Below are 22060 nucleotides of genomic sequence, written 5' to 3' on the forward strand. Positions count from 1 at the left end.
TGAAGTTTTTCTAAGTGTACGTCACTTGGGGCAAGTTAATTAAATTCTTTATACTGAAGTTTTTCCATCTGTAAATGGGGGGAATGGAAGCTAACCCATGGTGTTATTGTGAGGATATAAACATGAAGTGTTTAGCGCAGTACCTGGCATATATTGGTACTTGGCACATCTTAGTGCCTACCCCCATGGGAATGGTTAGGGCATGAAGATCGTAGAGATTGTGGGGGCTCTGTTAATGAGGTCCTAGAGGGTAGGACTGTTGTTCATTTATCTTTGTGTTCCCAGCAGAATGCCTGGCACACAGAAGGTATTTAAGTCTAAGAAGGTGCTGGTTGATTGAACAAAAGGTTGATGACTCAGAAGTGGGAAGATTCAGGGGTCATTGCTGGATTCCTTCAAGCTTCTCACTCTATGGGCCATTTCCCTTCATTAGCCTCTTCAGGTCTTTGATAACCAATGTGTCTGCCTCAGTTTTTGGCTTAAGGCAGGTTGCTGCTGACGCAAGAAAGACTGCAAAACTCTGAAGAGACAGTTTGTGATGTATGCTACTGGGACGTTGGGGGAAAATCTTAAAAAGCTTTTCAGTGTTTGAACGGAAGTTAGAAGGGAGGAGAAGCTTCCCAGTACACATAGAATTGGGGACAATAAGATAAAATAGGACCGAACCCTCAAAATGTCATTTAGAAGATGAAATGTTCAAATGAGCAGTGACAAGAGGAATCCAGAAAATATCTGTCTCCAGGGCAGTTCAAGCCAGGAGCATGTTACTAAGAAACAGAGGGCACTAAGGCTTTCCAGTTATTTCTCAAGCTTCTTGGTAGCATCAAGAAACTACCCACTTCACACAACCCTTCAGGAACTTGGGGTCTGTTTCATCTCCCCCCACAAAAAGTGCCTCTTTTCACTTCCAGCCAGCGGCAAGTGCAGAGCGATAATTGCAAGACCAAGACAGGCTCTGAAACGGAGAAGCCAGGCCAGTGAGGTGGTCAAAGAAACAGCATGAGCCCTTGCCCCTGGCAGCCAGCCCCAAAGAAGGCAGAGAGTGCATCTGCTTTGCTCCTGACTGATTCCTCCATATTCAGCAAATGCTTCACACTTAGTAGCTACTCAGAAATGTTGGGTAAATGAATGAAAGAAAGAAAAGACAAAGAAGGGGGTGATTACTTAATCAGGTCTGCTCTAAGAAACCTCAGTGAGCCAGTCACATAAATGTTAAATCAGAAGGTGCAGTACTAGCCAGGCCTACAATGTGGGCACTGGATTTTAGGGAGCAGGATTGTCTTTTAAGTCTGTATTTCTTCCTCGGGAGATTTGGGAGTAGGCTTTGCTCTCCAGAGCAGTGATTTGTTAGGTCATATAACCCTATCGGTAAAAATTTCAGAGCATGCCAGGTAATACAGTGTATTTATTTATTTACAAATCATGCATTTGTCCTACTACACTAAAATATTATATACATTATAAAATATCTTTAAAGGACATTAAAAAGGGATGCTATAGACAATATTTAGAGGGTTTGCTAGTCATGATGACTTCTTTTTTCTTCTGGCTACTATCACAAGGCACCATAGTTGCTTACTGAGAGATTCAATGTTAGTGATAGTGGATGTAAATTCATATTTTCAAATAATATTTACATCACTTCAATGTTTTTTTTTGTAACTCCTGTCAGATATGATTAGTTAATCATTGTTTTGACCTCATGACTGACAAAGAGCCCTGTGAGTTGGGTAGGTATCATCTCTACACTGTGCATGGATTATTAGTATTATTTCAACCTACTGCTTCTTCTCAGCAATATTTTAGGTCATGTTTCTGTTTTGTGGGTTTGTGTCATTGTAACCTGGTAATATGATCTGCAAAAGCACTTAACTGGTGTGACAGGCAGACATACACACACAAACACTGCAGAAGATAAACTTGCAAGAATGGGCCGCCCTCAGCCCCTCCACCTGTGGCATTCCTGTCTCCCCACAGAGAACCCCCACATCCTATGTGACCTCTGACTGCCCCCCATACAGAAGCATAGGCCTCAGGGTCAGTCCATATACTAAATATTAGCAAAGCTTAACTTCTTTCTTATTTTCTTAGGTAAAATAGAAATTTCAATGTTATCTTCCCACACTCTAGCGGGTCGATTCAGAGACCACTGCGCCTGTGCTCTGTGAGGGATGATGTCACTCTATGGCCTTTGCCCTCCCTAATGTCCCCCATGTGTTGTGCCCCCTCAGACGTCTGGAGAAAAGAAGCGATCTGGCCATAGTGACAGCAATGGCTTTGCTGGCCACATCAACCTCCCGGACCTGGTGCAGCAGAGCCATTCCCCGGCTGGGACCCCAACTGAGGGCCTGGGGCGCGTCTCCACCCATCCCCAGGAGATGGACTCTGGGACTGAAGTAGGTGCTGGGCAACGGTCACGACAGCTCTGTTCTCATTTCAGGGGATACTGAAAGCCTCCTGTCTTCAAGAATGAGGCTTTGCCAAGCTCCCTGAAACGTGTTTGGTTGATTTCTACTATATAGCTACTTATGAATATCCTCAAATGGAGGAAATCATAGAAGCAGAGCAGTAAAAAGTTCTCAGATATCATCTGGACCAATACCTGTTTCTACAAATGAGAATACTGAGGCTCAGAGAGATTACATGCCTTTCCCAGGGCACACAGCTGGTTTGTGACAGAGCTGGGACCAGAACTGGGACCTCCTATCTCCCAGGCCTGTGACAGAAACTTCAGCCTGTAGAGATTCCAACGCCAATAGTTAAGGTTCATATTTACATTAATTTAGTCAAACTAAGTTTGACTTAAATGAAATGAGGTTAAAATGATTTGTTCATGAAAAATAAAAATCAATAAATAGACACGCTCTCAAAATATTCATCTTCCTAAACTCCAAATTACATTAGAAAGACAGAAATGGGATATTATCTTTCCTATATAGAAACAGTGCAGGGAAAAAAGCCTGATTAAACACAGTCTGTTAGGCAGTGCTCATAGGTGTCATTGACCGAGCTTGACCAATTGGATGAGTTCACAGTTATTGGTCATGTTTTGTGAATAGTCCTGTGAATCACACATTGACCCTAAATGTGTTTATAGAGCATAGGCACCATTGTTTCTGATCTCTGCACACTAAGTTTTTATGATGCATACTTTGGATTCTAAATTTACAGAGCAAATGAGCTTGGCCTGTCCCAAGGAAAAGAATAGTAGCATATTGCAAAGTGCAACATCCTATTGTAGCTTCATGCAGTGTGGGCAGATTTTTCCCTGCCTGAACACCTCTGTTGATACCAAGGAGGACCCCATGGGGTTGGACCCTGGTTCAAATTCTGCTGCTGCCCCAACCTCTAAGTGGGAATGTTAGTATCTGCCCTACCTCCTTCAGACTTCTTTTAAAGATCAAGGGAGAGGATGTATGTGAAAGAGCTCTATTTAGAAGCGGGAATCCTACCTTGTAGAGAATGGAGTGGTTTTGACTTTATTAGGTGAAGGGCAAATTAAATCAGATTGAATCTTTGTGGTTTTTCTCCCTATGTGTTTAGGGGTCTTAGGATGTTGATGTTATTTTTAAATAAACTAAAAATTAAAAACTTAGTTAAAAACATTTATCCAAAAAAAAAGAGGTGCTTCTTAAGTTGAATGCAGGTCTGTTTGTGATATTAAAAGGTCTTGAATACAGTAGAAGGAATGGAGATGACAGACAAAATGGGGAGATGGTTATTGCAGCTCTTTTGGCAAAACACAAATATGGAATAATGTGACATGAAGCCCTGATATTTGAGTTTCCTGTTCCCTTGTCTAGTTCTGACTTCATGTCTTCGTGGTGCTGTCCAAGTAAGCCCTTTTTATTTTTTAAGTAAGCCCTTAAAGTGCAGTGCTTTCAAACCTAGTATCTTCATGAAGTCCTCAAATAAGGCATGCAAATCTAAGTATCCTTTTAAGGAAACTATCATGGGAAGGAAAAATCTTCAGTCCCACGGTGACGTTATCCCTGAATTAAAGATTTTAAGGCTTCTTGAGCCAACATCAATCCACTTGTGTCGCCAGGCCAGCGTGGAGGGCCCAGAGGCCTCAAGAGGGAGCCTTTGGTGGACCTTGTGTTCAGGATAAAGTGCTGCTGCGTAGACATGCTTACTTAGTTTGTTGCCAATTGTGTCAGCTTCTCTTGAGGCCACTTGGTCAATATGAGACTGCTTTTACTTCAAGGGAGAGATAAGCTCTGTCACCACAGTCATCCTACCAGATATTAAAGTGCCATATACGGTCCAAAATGTAATTTGCTCTCTGCGGCTCTTGCAGTCTGATAATTAATAAAATGCTGCAAAGGCACAATGGTTAGTGAGTAACCAATGCCAGGAGAAGCTGGGGGGGTGGGTGGCAAACACTTTGACTAGGGGGTTAGAGTGTGACCAGCTGGATAGACTGAGGAGTATGTAATCATTTTAAAGCCCAGGCAAAGTACTGTTAGCATTGTTTGTTCCTGCTGTATTTATTTATATGCTCTTCTTAATCTTCTTGCTTATTGACTAGTATGGCATGGGGAGCAGCACTAAAGCCTCCTTCACCCCCTTTGTGGACCCCAGAGTATACCAGACGTCTCCGACTGATGAAGATGAAGAGGATGAAGAATCGTCAGCCACAGGTAAGCTAGGGGGCCCTGATGTTTTAGAAACAGCTTGGTTTTCCTTTCTGGTATGGCCGGATAAATAAATTAAGCCATTTACTGCTAAGGTCCTGACTTAAAGGAAAGACCTCTTTTTCAGTTATTGTTTTTGTAGGATTTACAAAACAAATTTTTTTTTATCTTTTCTATTTTGCTTTTAGTAGGAACCCAGAGATATCCAGGGGCCTTAGGAAAAGCTGTTCCTCAGAGATCTCCAAACTTACCACCTATTTCTCAAAAGCAATTTCTGGGTACAATGCTGTGCACGCAGTAGACACTTAATAAGTGCGTGTTGAGTTGTGTTGAGTTCTAGGTGTGTGCTTCCCACCGCAAAGATCTGGCTGACTTAGAGGAGAGTCTTGCTTTTAGACTTCTGCAACTCACTAATCATCAGAGTCAGCTTAGGCCAGTTAGTCAACTGATAATGTGGAATTTCAAAAAGTAAATCTTCCCTGCATATATTACAGAAAATGAGGATGGTGTATTTAACTTTGTGAGATGACTATCAATTCTCTAAACTACCCATCAATTCTCTAAACTACCCGAGTAGTGTCTATAAGCCTGTTTTACTAATGGATAAAATACTGCCTCTCTGAATGATTTATAATTTATTCTACTAAACAGAAATGTAGGATATGCATAGTTCCAGAGTTTCTCTGCCTTTACTATAACGCACACTAAACAAGAAGAAATCATAGTGTTTGAAGCCCCTTCTCCATATCTCCATTGGTTATATTTTAAGATCCCACTGACTTCTTTGATTCTTTTTCTCAAAGCTCTGTTTACTAGCGAACTCCTTAGGCAAGAACAGGCCAAACTCAATGAAGCAAGGAAGATTTCGGTAGTAAACGTAAACCCAACCAACATTCGGCCTCATAGCGACACACCAGAAATCAGAAAATACAAGAAACGATTCAACTCAGAAATACTTTGTGCAGCTCTGTGGGGTAAGTTGTTGCTTTTTACCACTCTTTCATGAACTGACGCTCAAATATTAAGCCTGTGGATCTTACCACCAGAAGAGCACTGATTGAATCATGGGTGTTAGAGACCTGATTAGGGACTGTTCTAACCTCAGGAGAGATCAAAAGCAATTTTATAGGTAGAAAGAACTGATTCCCTAATACCCAGCTTAATAGAATGAGATTCAGAACAAGCTTGTCACAAAACAGTGATGGGCTAAAGCCAACAACAGAACTAGCTACCACTTAATATATACCCAGTGTGTGCCCAGCACTGTGTGATGTGCCCCACATTCTGTCTCTATGATCCATGCAACATCCTGCAAGGGGAATCATGGCATTACTCCTTTTCACAGCTGGAAAACTAGCCCAGCGTATTTTAGTGAATTGCTGAAGGCCATCCTGCTTGTAGCAGCAAGATAAAACTTGAAAAAGGCAACAAGTGATGAACCATCCCTTATAGTTCAAAACATCAACCTACAGTTCTTTTTTTCTTTTTTTTTTTTTGTGAGGAAAATCGGCCCTGAGCTAACATCTGCCAATCCTCCTCTTTTTTTGCTGAGGAAGACTGGCGATGGGCTAACATCCATGCCCATCTTCCTCCACTTTATATGGGACACCACCACAGCACGGCTTGACAAGCGGTGCGTCAATGCGCGCCTGGGATCCAAACCAGCAAAACCCGGGCCGCCACAGCGGAGCGCGCGCGCCTAACCGTTTGCGCCACCGGGCCGGCCCCCAACCTACAGTTCTTGTAAAAAAGATCTGCAGTTTTTAACTGACCTCAAACTCAGTAGAGGCATACCTCGGAAATATTGCAGGTTCAGTTCCAGACCACTGCAATAAGGCAAATATTGCAATAAAGTGAAGTACATGAATATTTGGTTTCCCAGTTCATATAAAAGTTATGTTTACACTATACTGTAGTCTATTAAGTGTGCAGCAGCGTTATGTCTTAAAAAAACAATGTATATACCTTAATTAAAAATGCTTTATTGCTAAAAAATGTTAACCATCATGTGAGCCTTCAGTGAGTCATGATCTTTTTGCTGGCTGAGGTCTTGCCTTGAGGTTGATGGCTGCTGACTGATCAGGGTGGTGGTTACAGAAAGTTGGAGTGGCTGTTGAAATTTCTTAAAATAAGTCAACAATGAAGTTTGCTGCATCAGTTGACCCTTCCTTTCACGAATGGTTTCTCTGTAGCATGCAATGCAGTTTGATAGCATTTTACCCACAGTAGAACTTCTTTCAAATTGGAGTCAGTCCTCTCAAACCCTGCAGCTGCTTTAACAACTAAGTTTATGTAATATTCTAAATCCTGTGCTGTCATGTCAACAATCTTCACAGCATCTTCACTGGAAGTAGATTTCCATCTCAGGAAACCATTTTCTTTGCTCATCTGTAAGAAGCAACTCCTCATCTGTTAAAGTTTTATCATGAGATTGTAGTAATTTAGTCACATCTTCAGGTTCCACTTCTAATTCTTGTTCCCTTGCTATTTCCACCACATCTGCAGTTTATTCCTCCACTGAAGTCTTGCACCCCTCAAAGTCATCCATGAGGGTTGGAATCAACTTCTTCCAAATTCCTGTTAATACTGATATTTTTTCCTTTTTCCATGAATCACAAGTGTTCATGGTAAATCCTTTCCAAAAGGTTTTCAATTTACTTTGCCCAGATTCATCAGAGGAATCTCTGTCTATGGCAGCTATAGCCTTACAAAATGTATTTCTTAAATAGCAAGACTTGACAGTCGAAATTACTCCTTGATCCATGGGCTGCAGAATGGATGTGTTTTTAGGTATGAAACCAACATTAATCTCGTTATACATTTCCATCAGAGCTCTTGGGTGACAAGGTGCATTGTCAATGAGCAGTAATATTTGAAAGGAATCTTTTTTTCTGAGCAATAGGTCTCAATAGTGGGTTTAAAATATTCAGTAAACCATGTTGTAAACAGATGTGCTTCATCCAGGCTTTGTTGTTCCATTTATAGAGCACAGGGAGAGTAGGTTTGGTATAATTCTTAAGGGCCCTAGGGTTTGGGGAATGGTAAATGAGCATTGGCTTCAACTTAAAGCCACCAGCTGCATTAGCCCTTACAAGAGAGTCAGCCTGTCCTTTGAAGCTTTGAAGCCAGACAATGACTTCTCCTCTCTAGCTGTGAAAGTCCTAGATGGCATTTTCTTCCAATATAAGGCTGTTTCATCTACATTGAAAATCTGTTGTTTAGTGTAGCCACTTGCATTAATTATCTCAGCTAGATCTTCTGGATAACTTGCTGCAGCTTCTACATCAGCACTTACTGCTTCACTTAGTAATTTTATGTTATGGAGATGGCTTCTTTCCTTAAACCTCATGAACCAACCTCTGCTAGCTTCACACTTTTCTTCTGCAGCTTCCTCACCTCTGTCAGCCTTCACAGAATTGAAGAGAGTTAGGGCCTTGCTCTGGATTAGGCTTTGGCTTAAGGGAATGTTGTGGCTGGTTTGATCATCTATCCAGACCACTAAAACTTTCTCCATATCAACAATAAGGCTGTTTTGCTTTCTTATCATTCGTTTGTTCACTGGAGTCGCACTTGTAATTTCTTTCAAGAACTTTTCCTTCATATTCACAACTTGGCTAACTGGTGATAAGGCCTAGCTTTCAGCCTATCTGGGCTTTCAGCATGCCTTCCTCACTAAGCTTAATCATTTCTAGCATTTTAAAGTAAGAGATATGTGACTCTTCCTTTCACTTGAACATTTACAGGCCTTTGTAGGGTTATTAATTGGCCAAATTTCGATATTGTTGTGTCTCAGGGAATCGGGAGACCCAAGGAGAGGGAGAGAGATGGGGGAACAGCCGGTCGGTAGAGCAGTCAGACCACACACATTTATCAATTAAGTTCGCCATCTTATATGGGTGTGGTTCGTGGTACCCCTCAAACAATTACAATAGTAACATCAAAGATCACTGATCACAGATCACCATAACAAATATAATAATAATGAAAAAGTTTGAAATATTGTGAAAATTACCAAAATGAGACACGAAGTGAGCAAATGCTGTTGGAAAAATGGCACCGATAGACTTACTCAACAGGGTTGCCACAAATGTCCAATTTGTAGAAAAAACAATATCTGTGAAGCACAATAAAATGAAACACAATAAAACAAGGTATGCCTCGTATAGGTGTGATGATATTCTATCCAAGTCCTGGTCTGTGTTACTATAAACATCACATACAGATCAAGGAAGGACATGTCCCATCTGTACCCATCTAAACTACTAGGCCTTGTTTGGGCACCACAATTTTATAAGGGCAAAAGCATTTGAGATGTTAGTGGGGAAAAACATGAAGCCTGGAAACCATTTTATGGGAGATGTGATGGAGGGGAGTAAGGCTCTGTCCTCTGGAGAAGAGACAGAAGATGACAAGATAGCCATGTTTAGTATTGAACAATATGTGGACAAAGGAGCAGACATTCATGTTACTCAGAAGATAGATGTACAACAAGCAAGAGAAATTAGAAAGTTACCTGTTGATGAATATAGTCCATTGCACAGTGGACTTTTGTGTGTGTGTGTGTGTGTGTGTGTGTGTGTGTGTGTGTGTGTGTTGGGGGGTGGGGGGAGGTTAATTTGCCTTGGGGTGAATTTTTAGGATTGTAGCTATCCAGACAAGACCACTTACCTGCCAGAGCTTTTATAATAGGGATTACTTCATGGGAGGTGGGCCAGACTAGATTTAGATACATGAGAAGTCCCTTACAGTCAATATTTCGGTGACTCTCAGGCTATTAACACCTTCACTTAAATTGGTTTATCATTTCCTAACAAAGAGAAGAACCTTAGGACATAAATTAAGCTTTTGGTGTGAGAACGAGGAAGGGCTTTTCTTCCAGTGAGGTATGGAAATGGGGCACTCTGTTGTATGTTGAGGTGGGTAGGCTAGAAATCACTGCATGAGTAGGGGTGGGGTGATCCTTAGGGAAGTCTTGAGTTAAGATTTATAGAGAGAGCGAAGAAAGGGGTAGGTATTACAGGAAAGGAATAAAGGCAAATTGTGCTAACATCACAGCTGTGCCTAAGGCTCCTCTTGAGAAGGACTCTATACTAGGTAGTAAATGGCTAGATGTAATGAATGCCACTACCACTTGATAAAAGAAAGCTAATTTCATTACCAGAGGGACAGTGATTTAATTACTGTGACAGAGCTTCTACTTCTCCACTCCCTACTGTAGTATCTACTTGCCCATTAGTTTATATTTACAAAGCACAGTTTCTTAGATTTTACAGGGACCCCAGATGCAGAAGGTTAAAGCCCATAAAACATCAGTCTTGAGTGCTTCTTAAATTTGCAGGTGTAAACCTCCTGGTGGGAACTGAAAATGGCCTGATGCTTTTGGATCGAAGTGGGCAAGGCAAAGTCTATAACCTGATCAACCGGCGGCGATTTCAGCAGATGGACGTGCTGGAAGGACTGAATGTCCTCGTGACTATATCAGGTATGTTACTAGGATGACCGTGACCTTCCAGTCTGCACAGGTGGGGAAAGTGATCACCTGTTTCTGAAAAAACAGTAAGCTCTGCCCTTCCCAGCTAACAAGTGACACAATAAATTATAGCAGTTTAGCCAGAGTGAGATCACCCACATTTTGTAACTTTGGAGATTCTGACCTCCAAAAGGAAGTCTCTCACCTCTGCATGAAATCTGAATCAGTCAGAGACATACCACAAAGATTGTGTATCTATAGGCCTTAAACCTCTGCCAGCCCTCAGCAAGAATCTTTTTAAGGTGTCTGCACTCCAGTCACAGCTATCTCCTCTCAGATGGAGAATATCAAATGTAGGCTTCTAGGAGTAGGAAGCTTTATAAGCAGAAATTTCTCTGGTCTCTCTTCTCTCAAAAACTCCTCTAGCTTATAGTCCACTGATGTTTTAGCAAGTGCATCTGGCCCATTGGGTGACTGAGTCTGCAAAGAGATTCAAATGTGGAAATCATTATTGCTACCCTCTGCAGCTTTCTGGTTTCCAAAAGAGCTTGGAAAAAAAAAAAAAAAAGAGAGACAAAAGTGAAGGCCTTATTACTGACAGGTTAAAAATGTTACCTGAAAGAGTCTGCATTTATTGACAGTTTTTTCTTTCTGATAGTGTTTGAAAGAGTTTAATAAATAACATCCTTTTTTCCCATCCTATCTTATCCCATCTAATATGAAACCAACTGTCCCACTGCACATTAGAACCACCTGAGGAGATGTGAAAAATCCAAGATGCCCCCCAGACCAGTGGTTCAGAATCCTTGGGAGTGGGGCCCAGGCATCAATAGCTTTCATGGTTCCTGAGGTGTTTCCAGTGTGCAGCCAAGTTTGAGAACCATGGCTCTACACTCAGCCATTGTTTCATAGAGACAGCACAGGACTACTGGGTTGAACCTTGAGTAAAGTTTTAACTCTCCATCTGTACTTCTATTTTGAAAAAATGCCTTCACTTGATGCTACAGTTCCCTCTTTCTTTTACCTTTCCACTGAATGCTAAGAGTTTCATCTGTTTTTATTCTCCCCAGATAAGGGTTAACCAAGTACATTCTTCTTGTATTATTATTTGAGTTTAATTCAGTGTAGTCCTTTGTTCTGGTTAATTGCTTTCTGGATTCTATACCATCAAATCAAATTTAAAACCATACATCTGCCACTCACCTACCAAAAATGGAAATGATACCAGAAAATTCACATTTAGGCTTCATTATGTTGTTATTAACACATCCCCATTCTTAAAAGTGTAACCATTTCCTCTTATCATGAGGCATAGATGGGGAAAGAAGAAAATGAAAATAAGAGCAAACGATTCTTGAAGTGCCCTCAGATCAATGTTGGCATAGAAAAGAGGAAGCACTGGCCCTCTTTCCCATCCTGGCTATTGGGATCAACGCATATTCTTGGCTTTTGGTTACAAAAAGGAATAGTAACTGCATAGTGATTCTCTTAATTTAAGTTATGAAGGCACTCTCCCATCAACCCCAGTGTGCAATGCTTTAATGAATTCTCTTCTTCTGATATATATCACACCTGTAAAATATAAAACATCTTTTGACATGCAAGAAAAATCAAAGGAAAATAAGTACCCAAGAAGTATAACCCACAGGCCTAAATTTCTGATCACTTAGGAAGAGCCACCCCAAGGGACATTTCATTACCTGGTACCCAGATAATCTCATGGAGTATATTAAATTTTGCTCCTCAATATTTTTAAGATGTTTTCTTATCATACTAAGAATTCTTTACTCCAGGATCACTTTACCAAAGGGAACTTTTAAATTGTTTTCCAAGTACACATCTTTTTATCCTCTCCTATATTTGTTAGTATTCCTTTCAGTGACCTCACCACCAAAAACATGTCTAGGGTTATTTTCTGAGCCCAGATTGCCTTTATTGCACTTGTTTCTCTTGTCTCCGTATAAAATTCCCTTCTTTTTTTGTTGTTAGTCAGGTAAAATAAAACTACTGCAAGCTGTCATCTTTAAATTAATAGAGGAGACAAATAAGAAGCTCTCGTTAACATATGCTGCTGGGTTAGAAGGTGAGGGAAAGGCAGTCACACATAAGTACGTATGCTAAAAATGTCCAGTTGTCACACTTCTTCATGTAAGTGGATCTAGAATGTTGTGGAACTCGGATCAATTATTCTGTTACAGAATTAGGTCTTACTGAGTTCAGCAGACACTGCCCTTTGCATTCAAAAAAGAGAGTGAGAACAGCTTGCTTAAATCAGAAACACCCAAAGGTAAAAACAAATTATAAAATGGTTATTTGTCCAAAACACTTGGAGCTGTTTTAACCATAGTCCTGGCAAAGACAACACTTTGATCACACTGGGGACACTGGTTATTGTGCCTTCACACATACACACACACACGCCATTGTAAATAAAAATAAATGAATAGGGGCTGGCCCCATGGCGTAGCGGTTAAGTGCGTGCGCTCCACTGCTGGCGGCCCAGGTTTGGATCCCGGGCACGCACTGACGCGCTGCTTGTCAGGCCATGCTGTGGCGGCGTCCCATATAAAGTGAAGGAAGATCCGCCGGATGTTAGCTCAGGGCCAGTCTTCCTCAGCAAAAAAAGAGGAGGATTGGCATGGATATTAGCTCAGGGCTGATCTTCCTCACAAAATAAATAAATAAATAAACAAACAAACAGGGCTAAATTAAAAAAAATAAATAAATGAATAATGTGGAGATGGGGAAGGATTGAGAGAAAAAGCTGTCACAGGAGCTTGAAATTAAAGATCTGTTATTTCAACAGGAAAGAAGAATAAGCTACGAGTTTATTATCTTTCATGGTTAAGAAACAGAATACTCCACAATGACCCAGAAGTAGAAAAGAAACAAGGCTGGATCACTGTTGGAGACTTGGAAGGCTGTATTCATTACAAAGTTGGTGAGTCTCAGACAGGGACTGCTTATTCAATACGAATTATTCCACCAAATTTCATTTAGTTTCTTCTATCAAATAATGACGATATGTTTGTGACCAGTTTGAGATGTTGCTGGACCCTTAAGTATACTTGCATTATTTCCAAAGTCAAATTGCTGAAGTTCAAAGAGTACATTTGTCAGAATAAAGTCCTTGACTCTAGTTTGAACATTTAAATCCACTCCCTCCCAAAGACCCATTAAAATGACAATGAAGGAATAAAAATGCCATAAACCCACAGGGACAAAGGGACCAGGAGAAGAGAAGCCAGCAAATGAGATGTCAACAAAATTGAACAAGAATAGTTGGATGACTAGGAACAGACCTAGCCAACCAGGAAATGCTGAATTCTAAGTCTGCAGTGAGGAAAGTCATCAAAATCAACCTAGTCACTCAACAGAACCCAGTAAGGCCCAGGACCAGTGACCCCAGGTGTATCTGAGGTGGAGGTGTACAGTGTGACTGAAAATAGAATTGTTGGAAAGTTGGTGACCAGCAAGTCCTCCAGAACCTAGTTCCTAGCTGGTCAGGCAGCCACCCTCCTCCACTGCAACAGAAGATGAAAGATTGGCACAGTCAATCTGATGATGAGGAATACTGAATTGTGAGGACACACACATACACATACACACCTCCTTTCCCTGTTTAGCTCCCAGAATATTGGCCATCATGCTTAAACTCTCAAACAAGTGATTGAAAGATTTTTCTTTGGATAAACTAAATGGCTAGAAAGAAAAGATGTTCAAGTACTAATATTTGAAATGCCATGAAAAAGTCTGCTGTCTAACCACCTTAAAGTGAAGTCTAGCAGTCAACAAGCCCACCTATGCCAGACAATGGGGAAATCCACTAATAGGAAGGAAACTTAAACAGAAAGAAGGGACTTTAGAGGAAAAGGGATAATGAGGAGTGGAAGAAAATTTTCTAAAAAAGAAACTATAATTTCAGAGAGATTAGAAAAACTGTTTCCATAAAAGAATAGGGGCTATTAAAGAAAAAAAAAAATACAGCAGGGTTTGGGGGAGATCATTCAGAGACCAAGAAAAAAATCTCAGAAATTAAAATATATTGGCAGGAATAAAAATGTAATAGAAGTGTTAGAAGATAAAGATGAGAAATCTCCAAGAAAGTAGGACAAGAAGAAATAAAAGAAAAGATAAGAAAATAAAAGGATCAGTCCAAGTGGTTCAGAATCTAAGTAACAGAAGTTATAGAAAAAAGAGAAAATAAGAAATGAAAGGGGAGGTAAGTATCAAAGAAAGAATACAAGGAAATTTTCTAGAACTAGGGCCTTGAAATCCCAAAATAAAAAGATTTGTGAGTACCCAGTATAGTGAATGAAAAAAAGACTCACAAGAAGACATATGAGCATAATATTTCAGTACTCAGGAAATGAGAAAATCCTTAAAGCTTGCAGATTATAAGTAAATAAGTAAACAAACAGTTTACATATAATAGACCCAGAATTAGGTGGCCTGGAACTTAGCAGCAGTACTGGAAGATTAGAAAGTGCAAGGCCTTCAAAATTCTGAAGGAAAAATTATTTTCAGCTGGTATTTTATAACTCATCTGCATTAACCAGGGTTCTCCAGAGAAACAGAAACAGTAGGAACCATATATATATATGTATGTATATATAGGCCTAGAGAGAAATCAGTCCGAGCAGAGTGGGATGATGGGGAGGGGTCCAGAAGAGGTGCCTTCAAGAAAAATAAAATGTTATTAATAGATTACCTGCCATGTTTAACTGTATTGAACACATTTACAGCACTAGCAGAAAGTTTACATGTGCTTAGAGATAGAGACATAGAAAATAAGGAAGTGAAAACAGTGAGAGAAAACAAGAAAGGAAATATAATTATGGTGTACTATGTGCCTCATTTGTGAACAATAATAATTTGAACACAGGACATTGATTTAACCGAAAATTAAAAATATAACTATTTGAGGGTGTGGGGGAGGAAGAAATATTGAGAGAGAGGAGATGGTTATAAGAGACTAAATCCTTTCCATACTACGAAGTCAGTAGATAATATCTACAACTGAAAAAAATCAAAAACTAACATTATTAGCATGTTATTTAGAAATATAGAAATAAATTGCTGAAGAAGCAGTTTAAACTATATTAAACACAGAATGTGTAAACAGAAGGGCATGTTATAGAAAGAGCTCAGAGAGTAAGAATTTGGCTGGTTATCCTGGGCTGTCCAGTGTCTTTAGGACACCGAATATTCTGTTTGTTCGGATATTTTATAAAGAAAATGACTTTTTACTGTCTTAGTCTGTTCAGGCTGCTATAAGAGAATATCACAGACTGAGTGGCTTATAAACAACAGGAATTTATTCCTTGGAGGCTGAGAAGTCCAAGATCAAGGTGCTGGCAAATACAGTGTCTGGTGAGGGCCCACTTTCTGGTTCATAGACAGCTATCTTTTTGCTACAACCTCACATAGCAGAAGAGGAGAGGGATCTCTCTGGGTTCTCTTTTATAAAAGCACTGATCCCTTATAAATTCCTAATAATTGGAATTCAAATTTGAATAATAAGCAAACATCAGCCTTTATGTCGCTACCCATTTGCTAATTTTTCTCCCATCTTGCCATACCATCCCTCAGCTACTTTCATGTGGGTGAACATATAAGCCAGGCAAGGAAACATGAAGGATATTATACAGATTCTTACTGCAATGAATAATTCACATCTAGACCTAGTGGTTAAAGACAGTCCTAAGCCAGTTACATCTTTCGATGAAGAAAAGAGCCTTCAATATAAAGCAAAAGGCCTCAAGTATTCTGCAGACCAAGTACACTAAAGGAAGTTAAATCTATATCTATGAGAAAATCCCACACTGAGAGCATCACTGTCAATTATGGCTTTATACATATATATTTACATATTGTGGCTTACACATTAATACAAAAACTTCAATAAACGATATACTTTTTTAATTCATAATTTTTCTATTACAGTTAAATATGAAAGGATCAAATTCTTGGTGATTGCCTTAAAGAATGCTGTGGAGATATATGCTTGGGCTCCTAAACCATATCATAAGTTCATGGCATTTAAGGTAAGCAGGCATGTGATTACCTAAAAAGGGCTTGTTTTTTTATTTTAGGTTCCCACCAGTTAACACAGTGGTCTGGCTTGTATGGAGACTAGTACCAATTTTCCTATATATAATAAACCTCTTTTAAAAGTGTAGGAACTCTTAGATTTATTATTCTAAAAGTAAAGACTAAGTATTAGTAAATGCTGTTAAATGAGTCAAATTAAAATTTGGGTACACTCTTCTCCATTTCAGGTCTATGAATCATCATCTCCAAGTGGCATTTAGTATGGAATGGTTTGCAGGCAAAGCATTAATTGTGATATTAAGCAATGAGATTCATTATACAGCCACCTTACTAGGGCACTCTCTGATATTTTGTCTGAAAAGGCAGACCAACAGCAGCACTGAATCTCAAGGTCGAACTGAGTCTCTAAATCTTATAATCCTCTTAAGCCTTTTGGGGTAAAGTCTCCAATACTCACTTGATGCTCATATATCCCCATTGCTATTGGACTTGTCTGAAATGAATACTGAATGTAGTCACGTATGGAAATGGCCTAGTTTCTCTGCGTTCTTCAATTTTGATTGCTTTTTCATATTTGACCTTGTCTTAGTCTGTACCCACCATGGTTGGATTGATCACTTATGAGATTCAACAGAAATGGGATGGGGATATGCTAGTCTCGTTGACCCCAGCTCATGAAAGCTGATCCCAGAATGCCAGAAGGACCAGCACTTACAGGCACTCTGATGTTTTCAGAGCTGCATAGTCTATCCACAGCCAATGTGAATTCATCCTCTGTTCACTCTCGTGCTCTGCCTGTGTCTCTCTCTTTATATCTCCTTGGCCCTCACTTTGTCTCCCCACCTTTGTGACTCTTATCTCCCTTTGACCCTGTATATATTCTTTCTTGCCACACATGCCATGTGAGGGCAGAGGCTGCCTTGGGAACATTTATGAGGCCCTCTTCAGGGCTGAGTCACCCCACTTCTAACTTGTTCCTTTAGCTCAAGGGGCTCATTTGTGATGTGCTCAGGAAGATATATTCATCAATGGAAATGGGCTTCCCTCCATAACGCCACTTTTATGGAGAGAAATTTTTGGAATGTATTAGGTTAGTAACAACACTTAAGGGATGACTCCTCAAAGCTAAAGTGGTGCTGCTGTTCTGCCAAAACTCTCTCCCCACAAGCTTTTCAATCAAGATTCCATTCCCATTCTGGTTCTGAAGTTACCACCATCAGTTTACCAGCCAAAGTGCATGAGAGAGTGCAAAATGCTTTTTCAGCAGACCACACCCAGCCTGGAAAGAGGGAAGAACACAGGCAAGGACTTAAACAGGAAAGACAAGCTGGCAAGGGTTCGAGCCCTCCCATAGACAAGGATATGAGGCTAGAGCCTCTCATGCTGGCAAAAGATGAAGAGGAACGGGTCTGTTAGGTGGCAGTGCATTATAGCTGAGGCATTTGTGGTTTCACAATTTCTCTCCCAGACTTCAAGGCCTAATAAAGGTAGAGTGTGGATTAAATAAGAGCAGAGGAAAACTGACAGCTAGATGGGGCTCAGGCTCTGGAGAACACAGAGAACCCTGATAAACTTGATTGGAGCTCTCTTTTTTTCCTCTCTAGTTAAACCCAACTAGCTCACGTAAGTCATGAGTCTTGAGATGTTCCATCCCTACCTTCCTTCTCTATCACCCAAACCCAAGTCTCAGATCTCAACATTAGCTTAGGGAAAGTGCTAATTTTATGCCTACTCACTCACTGAAGGAAAATCAGAACCAGAGCATGCCCATTAATCCTGAACAGGCTTAGCACAGAGCTGGCCCAGCTGCCCAACCAGGCTATCTCTGGGAAGGAGAGGGGCCAGAGAGGTAACTGGACCTTCTTCTGAGGGAAAAGGCTAGAAATAAACAGGAAAGAACAGCAGCACCCAGGCACCAAGTTTTTAATATATGATGACACTGTCAAAATTGACAACTGTAAACCAACTTCTCTGCCCTGGAGGACAAGGGGTGGAGAAGGGGGCACAAATGGATAGTAGACCCTTTCTCCTAGAACCAGAATATGAGATAGACCTAAAATTGAAAGAGAAATTTCCTGGTTTTTCAATTTAAGAAAGCCAGACATTAACTTCCACCAGGCAACGGCTAAAGGAAAAAATTATGAAGATGATCTCTTTGAATGATGCGGACACTCATGGGGTGATTTTTAAAGTCTTTTGCAGATCTCCAGCACAAGCCACTGCTTGTTGATCTCACAGTAGAAGAAGGTCAAAGATTAAAGGTTATTTTTGGTTCACACACTGGTTTCCATGTAATTGATGTTGATTCAGGAAACTCTTATGATATCTACATACCATCTCATGTAAGTTCCTGGAAGCAGACTGTCAAGGCTCTTTGTACAACAACCTCAATGTACTAAGAGATTTGCTTTTGTACATTTCTAATGGAAGTCATGCTAACTTTTACTAATCAGTAAAGTAGATGGACTTTTGGCTTTCACTAAATAGACAATGCTTTTAATAAATAAAACATGTAAATTTAATTTTTATGACTACTTAAAACTGAGTAACACATAATAGCAATTATTTGCCATTTATTGGACATGTCTCACTGGACTTTAGAATAAAATACATATGATGTTTTTCCTTCAAGGGCATAAATTCTGTTTTTTAAGCAACAGTATAATAGATGAGTTCCTATTTTCAGTTTTTGAAGGGAGATTGGTTCATTTTATGCAGGAGAAGGCCAGTGGTCCTTTTTCTGCTATTTTTGTTCCTCTCTTCAACTTGAGGGCAGTGTGGTGTAGTAGAATCAAACACAGTGGAGTGCATACCCTGGCTCTAGCATATATTTGCTTTGCAATAATGGACACATTAGGTAGCCTCTCCAGCCCTCAGCTTTCACCTCTGTAAGATGGGGATTAAAGGATCTATCCCTTAGGGTTATCATCAGCATCAAGTACTTGGCACAGGGCCCTGCAAATTGTAGTATCAATATTACTATACTGACACATTGCCTGAAACATGACATTTAAAGGGAAATGCTGCACATGGTCTCACTTAGTAGGATTGGTGCAGTGTAAGTTGTGTTTCTTGTATGTAGTCCCAAGGCTAACGTTCAGTGGAAACTATCAGGAAAGTCTCAGGCCTAATCTGTTGCTGATTGGTATTTTGAGAGTCTAAAGACTTCACTCCAAAGAAGCACACAACTGAAAACAGTTGTTTTAGTACATGACACACATACTATCTCTCTCACACACATGCAACATTCATTGCTGCATGACAGCTTTTCACCCGTGTGTGTGTATGTGCACACAGGACTCCCAGCTCGTGTTCTTGGTGGGGTGACTGGGGCATCACCATTATCATCCTTGATCCTCTTGTTCCTATCCACCAAGCTACCTGTTGGACTGCCACAACATTCTCAACCAGAGGATCATGGCAGCACCACATCTCTTTTCCTAGAACAAGTCAGTTTACACTTATTTCCATAGTATGATTTTTTTTTTAATGAGTGGGAATTTTAAATTTTTTTCTAAACTAGGCATTAATTTAGATTATTGTGTTATTTAGGCACCCAGCTAAACAATCTGTGTTATATGCTCATAGCCCATTTGATAAGAGTCCATTTTGGTCCCACCTTTTGACCGCATTTAAGCTATCTATCAGATTCAGCTGGTTTGCATTCTCCTCGCCTTTTTTGGAAGTAGATGGAAAACGTGATTTTCAGTGTTCACAAGATGTGCTCAAATCCCAATTCTACAAAACACTAGCGTAGCTCTGGTCAAGTTACACAGCCCTCTGAGATGCAGTTGCCTCATCTATAGACAATGGTATCTACCATGGGGAGCTGTTCTAAGGACTAGAAATTATGTATGAAAGGGGCCCAGTGCTTGGCACAAAGGAGGTCCTCCATAGTTGTAGTTGTTATTGTTTTTAGGAACAGGTAAATTGGATTCTCGACCTAGTACCTAAGTTTGTATTTGACATGTTGTTGGTTAAATTAAGCAAAGCAAAATGTCAGTCTCTAGAGTGAAAATGGAAAAAAAAAAACAAAAAAAACCCACCTCTTTTTTTGCAATTCTAGAGCTTAATAGTGAAGATGCTGTCTTATTTTTAAGAGAATAATGTCTGGCCTTTCTTTGTCTTCTAGATTCAGGGCAATATCACTCCTCATGCCATTGTCATCTTGCCTAAAACAGATGGAATGGAAATGCTTGTTTGCTATGAGGATGAGGGGGTGTATGTAAACACCTACGGCCGGATAACTAAGGATGTGGTGCTCCAATGGGGAGAAATGCCCACGTCTGTGGGTAGGTTAACCATTCCTTATCTCCTTCAGCAGTTACACCCCCCAAATGAAACGAAAGTCAAGAAATGTGAAACAACCATTTGATTCCACAAAAAAAAAAAAAAAAACAGTCTGTGAATAACACTTGTAAGACTTGCTTTGTCTGTTTATCTCAAGTCGTTTGTCATTTTTGTGGTTAAGATGTGAACAGATGCTATGAGTTATTGCCCATCTAATGTTTTTAATGCAGTTTTGGAAATTCCTTTTGACAGCCTACATTCATTCCAATCAGATAATGGGCTGGGGCGAGAAAGCTATTGAGATCCGGTCAGTGGAAACAGGACATTTGGATGGAGTATTTATGCATAAGCGAGCTCAAAGGTTAAAGTTTCTATGTGAAAGAAATGATAAGGTAAATCCGTTTCAACATTTGCATTAGTGTTTGCATTTTAAGAGACCACCAGGTACCTGTGAAACCTTCATTTTTCCTTTATACTGATTCAAATCACATCTATGTTAAACAATCAATATTATCTTGAAATGGCATTATTTGGTTTGATTCATGTGAACCCTCAAAATATATTATTCACATATCAAAAAAGACATAAAAACATGTAAAAATTTCTTGTAAACTCTTAGTAACTTTTGTGGCCTGCAGGCCTTATGATGACTCAGCAGACACCCCAAATTCTTCTAAGCACTTAGAAAAGTTGGCCCATCATTAATCATCTCACAGTGGGTCAACTTTATACTCCACTTTTAGACTTTTCACAAAGTCACTATCGGGATCTCACCCATCACATTATATTCACCTTTAAATGTAAAACATTTGACATGTAGAAATATAAACTTTTTAAAAATATCACCCATTCCTTAAGGAATACACAATCACAAACTCAACTAGTGCCATGCCCTGTGTCATTCCAGCCATGTTTCTTCTGAAGAGTCATAGGGGGACTGTTTTCCAGTGCAAGTGAAATTGGCGGTGTCCATCTGGCATGATCAGTCGCCTCAGAAGGACTCTGCAGCAGTGCTGCTTCTCCCTTGCCCTCCCTGTAGACTGGCCCAGAGTTTTCAGTAGCTAAGCTGTACTGCGTTTGTGAATTCATCCTTTGTGACTATGGCCAACTTAGAAATGCTGTTCCCCAAACAGCAGACATAAACACCTATACGAAAGAATGTGATGAGTTGAACAGACATACATCTTTTGGTCCACCCCGGTTACCCAGAGGCCAGGCTGGTCTTAGTCCAACCCTGGAGGTGTAAGTCTAGACGAGATTCAACCCTGGCCAACTACTATGATCTAGTGTGGTCTGGTGTGGTCTGGGTGGCCAAGAGCTGCGGGTGGCAAAGATGGTTCCAGGGCCTTACCAGAGTACACCAGAAGACAGACCTGACCCCTAGTAAAACTCCAGCCCTCACCTAGTCTCTGGGGATCATAAGACTAGGAGTGATGTAGCATTGACCCCCACACTCCAGTTCATTGAAGACCCACCCCAGCAAGCCTTTTCCAAGGCTTGCCATGCCCAAACCCTCAGAAGCAGGCTGGGACCACACCAGTATCTGGGGCCCCGAGGTTTAGAGCCCAGGGGGCACACAACCTGAAGAGAACAGCAGCCCTTTCTTTCC

General features: G+C 40.3%; 1 protein-coding gene across 2 annotated transcripts in view; it reads left to right on the plus strand.

Annotated features, from left to right (window-relative positions):
• Nucleotides 1–22060, plus strand: part of TNIK (TRAF2 and NCK interacting kinase) — a 391580-nt gene that overhangs the window by 362618 nt on the left and 6902 nt on the right. For both annotated transcript variants that reach the window (XM_058556353.1, XM_058556354.1), the window contains 9 exons: nt 2232–2396; nt 4532–4643; nt 5441–5611; nt 9976–10119; nt 12914–13048; nt 16054–16154; nt 18354–18503; nt 20294–20453; nt 20704–20843. In XM_058556353.1, the coding sequence (XP_058412336.1) occupies nt 2232–2396; nt 4532–4643; nt 5441–5611; nt 9976–10119; nt 12914–13048; nt 16054–16154; nt 18354–18503; nt 20294–20453; nt 20704–20843 (1278 nt within the window). The remainder of the gene's footprint in view (nt 1–2231; nt 2397–4531; nt 4644–5440; nt 5612–9975; nt 10120–12913; nt 13049–16053; nt 16155–18353; nt 18504–20293; nt 20454–20703; nt 20844–22060) is intronic.

This window comes from Diceros bicornis, chromosome 15 (genome assembly GCF_020826845.1).
Source record: "Diceros bicornis minor isolate mBicDic1 chromosome 15, mDicBic1.mat.cur, whole genome shotgun sequence".
In the NCBI taxonomy this organism is placed as follows: domain Eukaryota; kingdom Metazoa; phylum Chordata; class Mammalia; order Perissodactyla; family Rhinocerotidae; genus Diceros; species Diceros bicornis.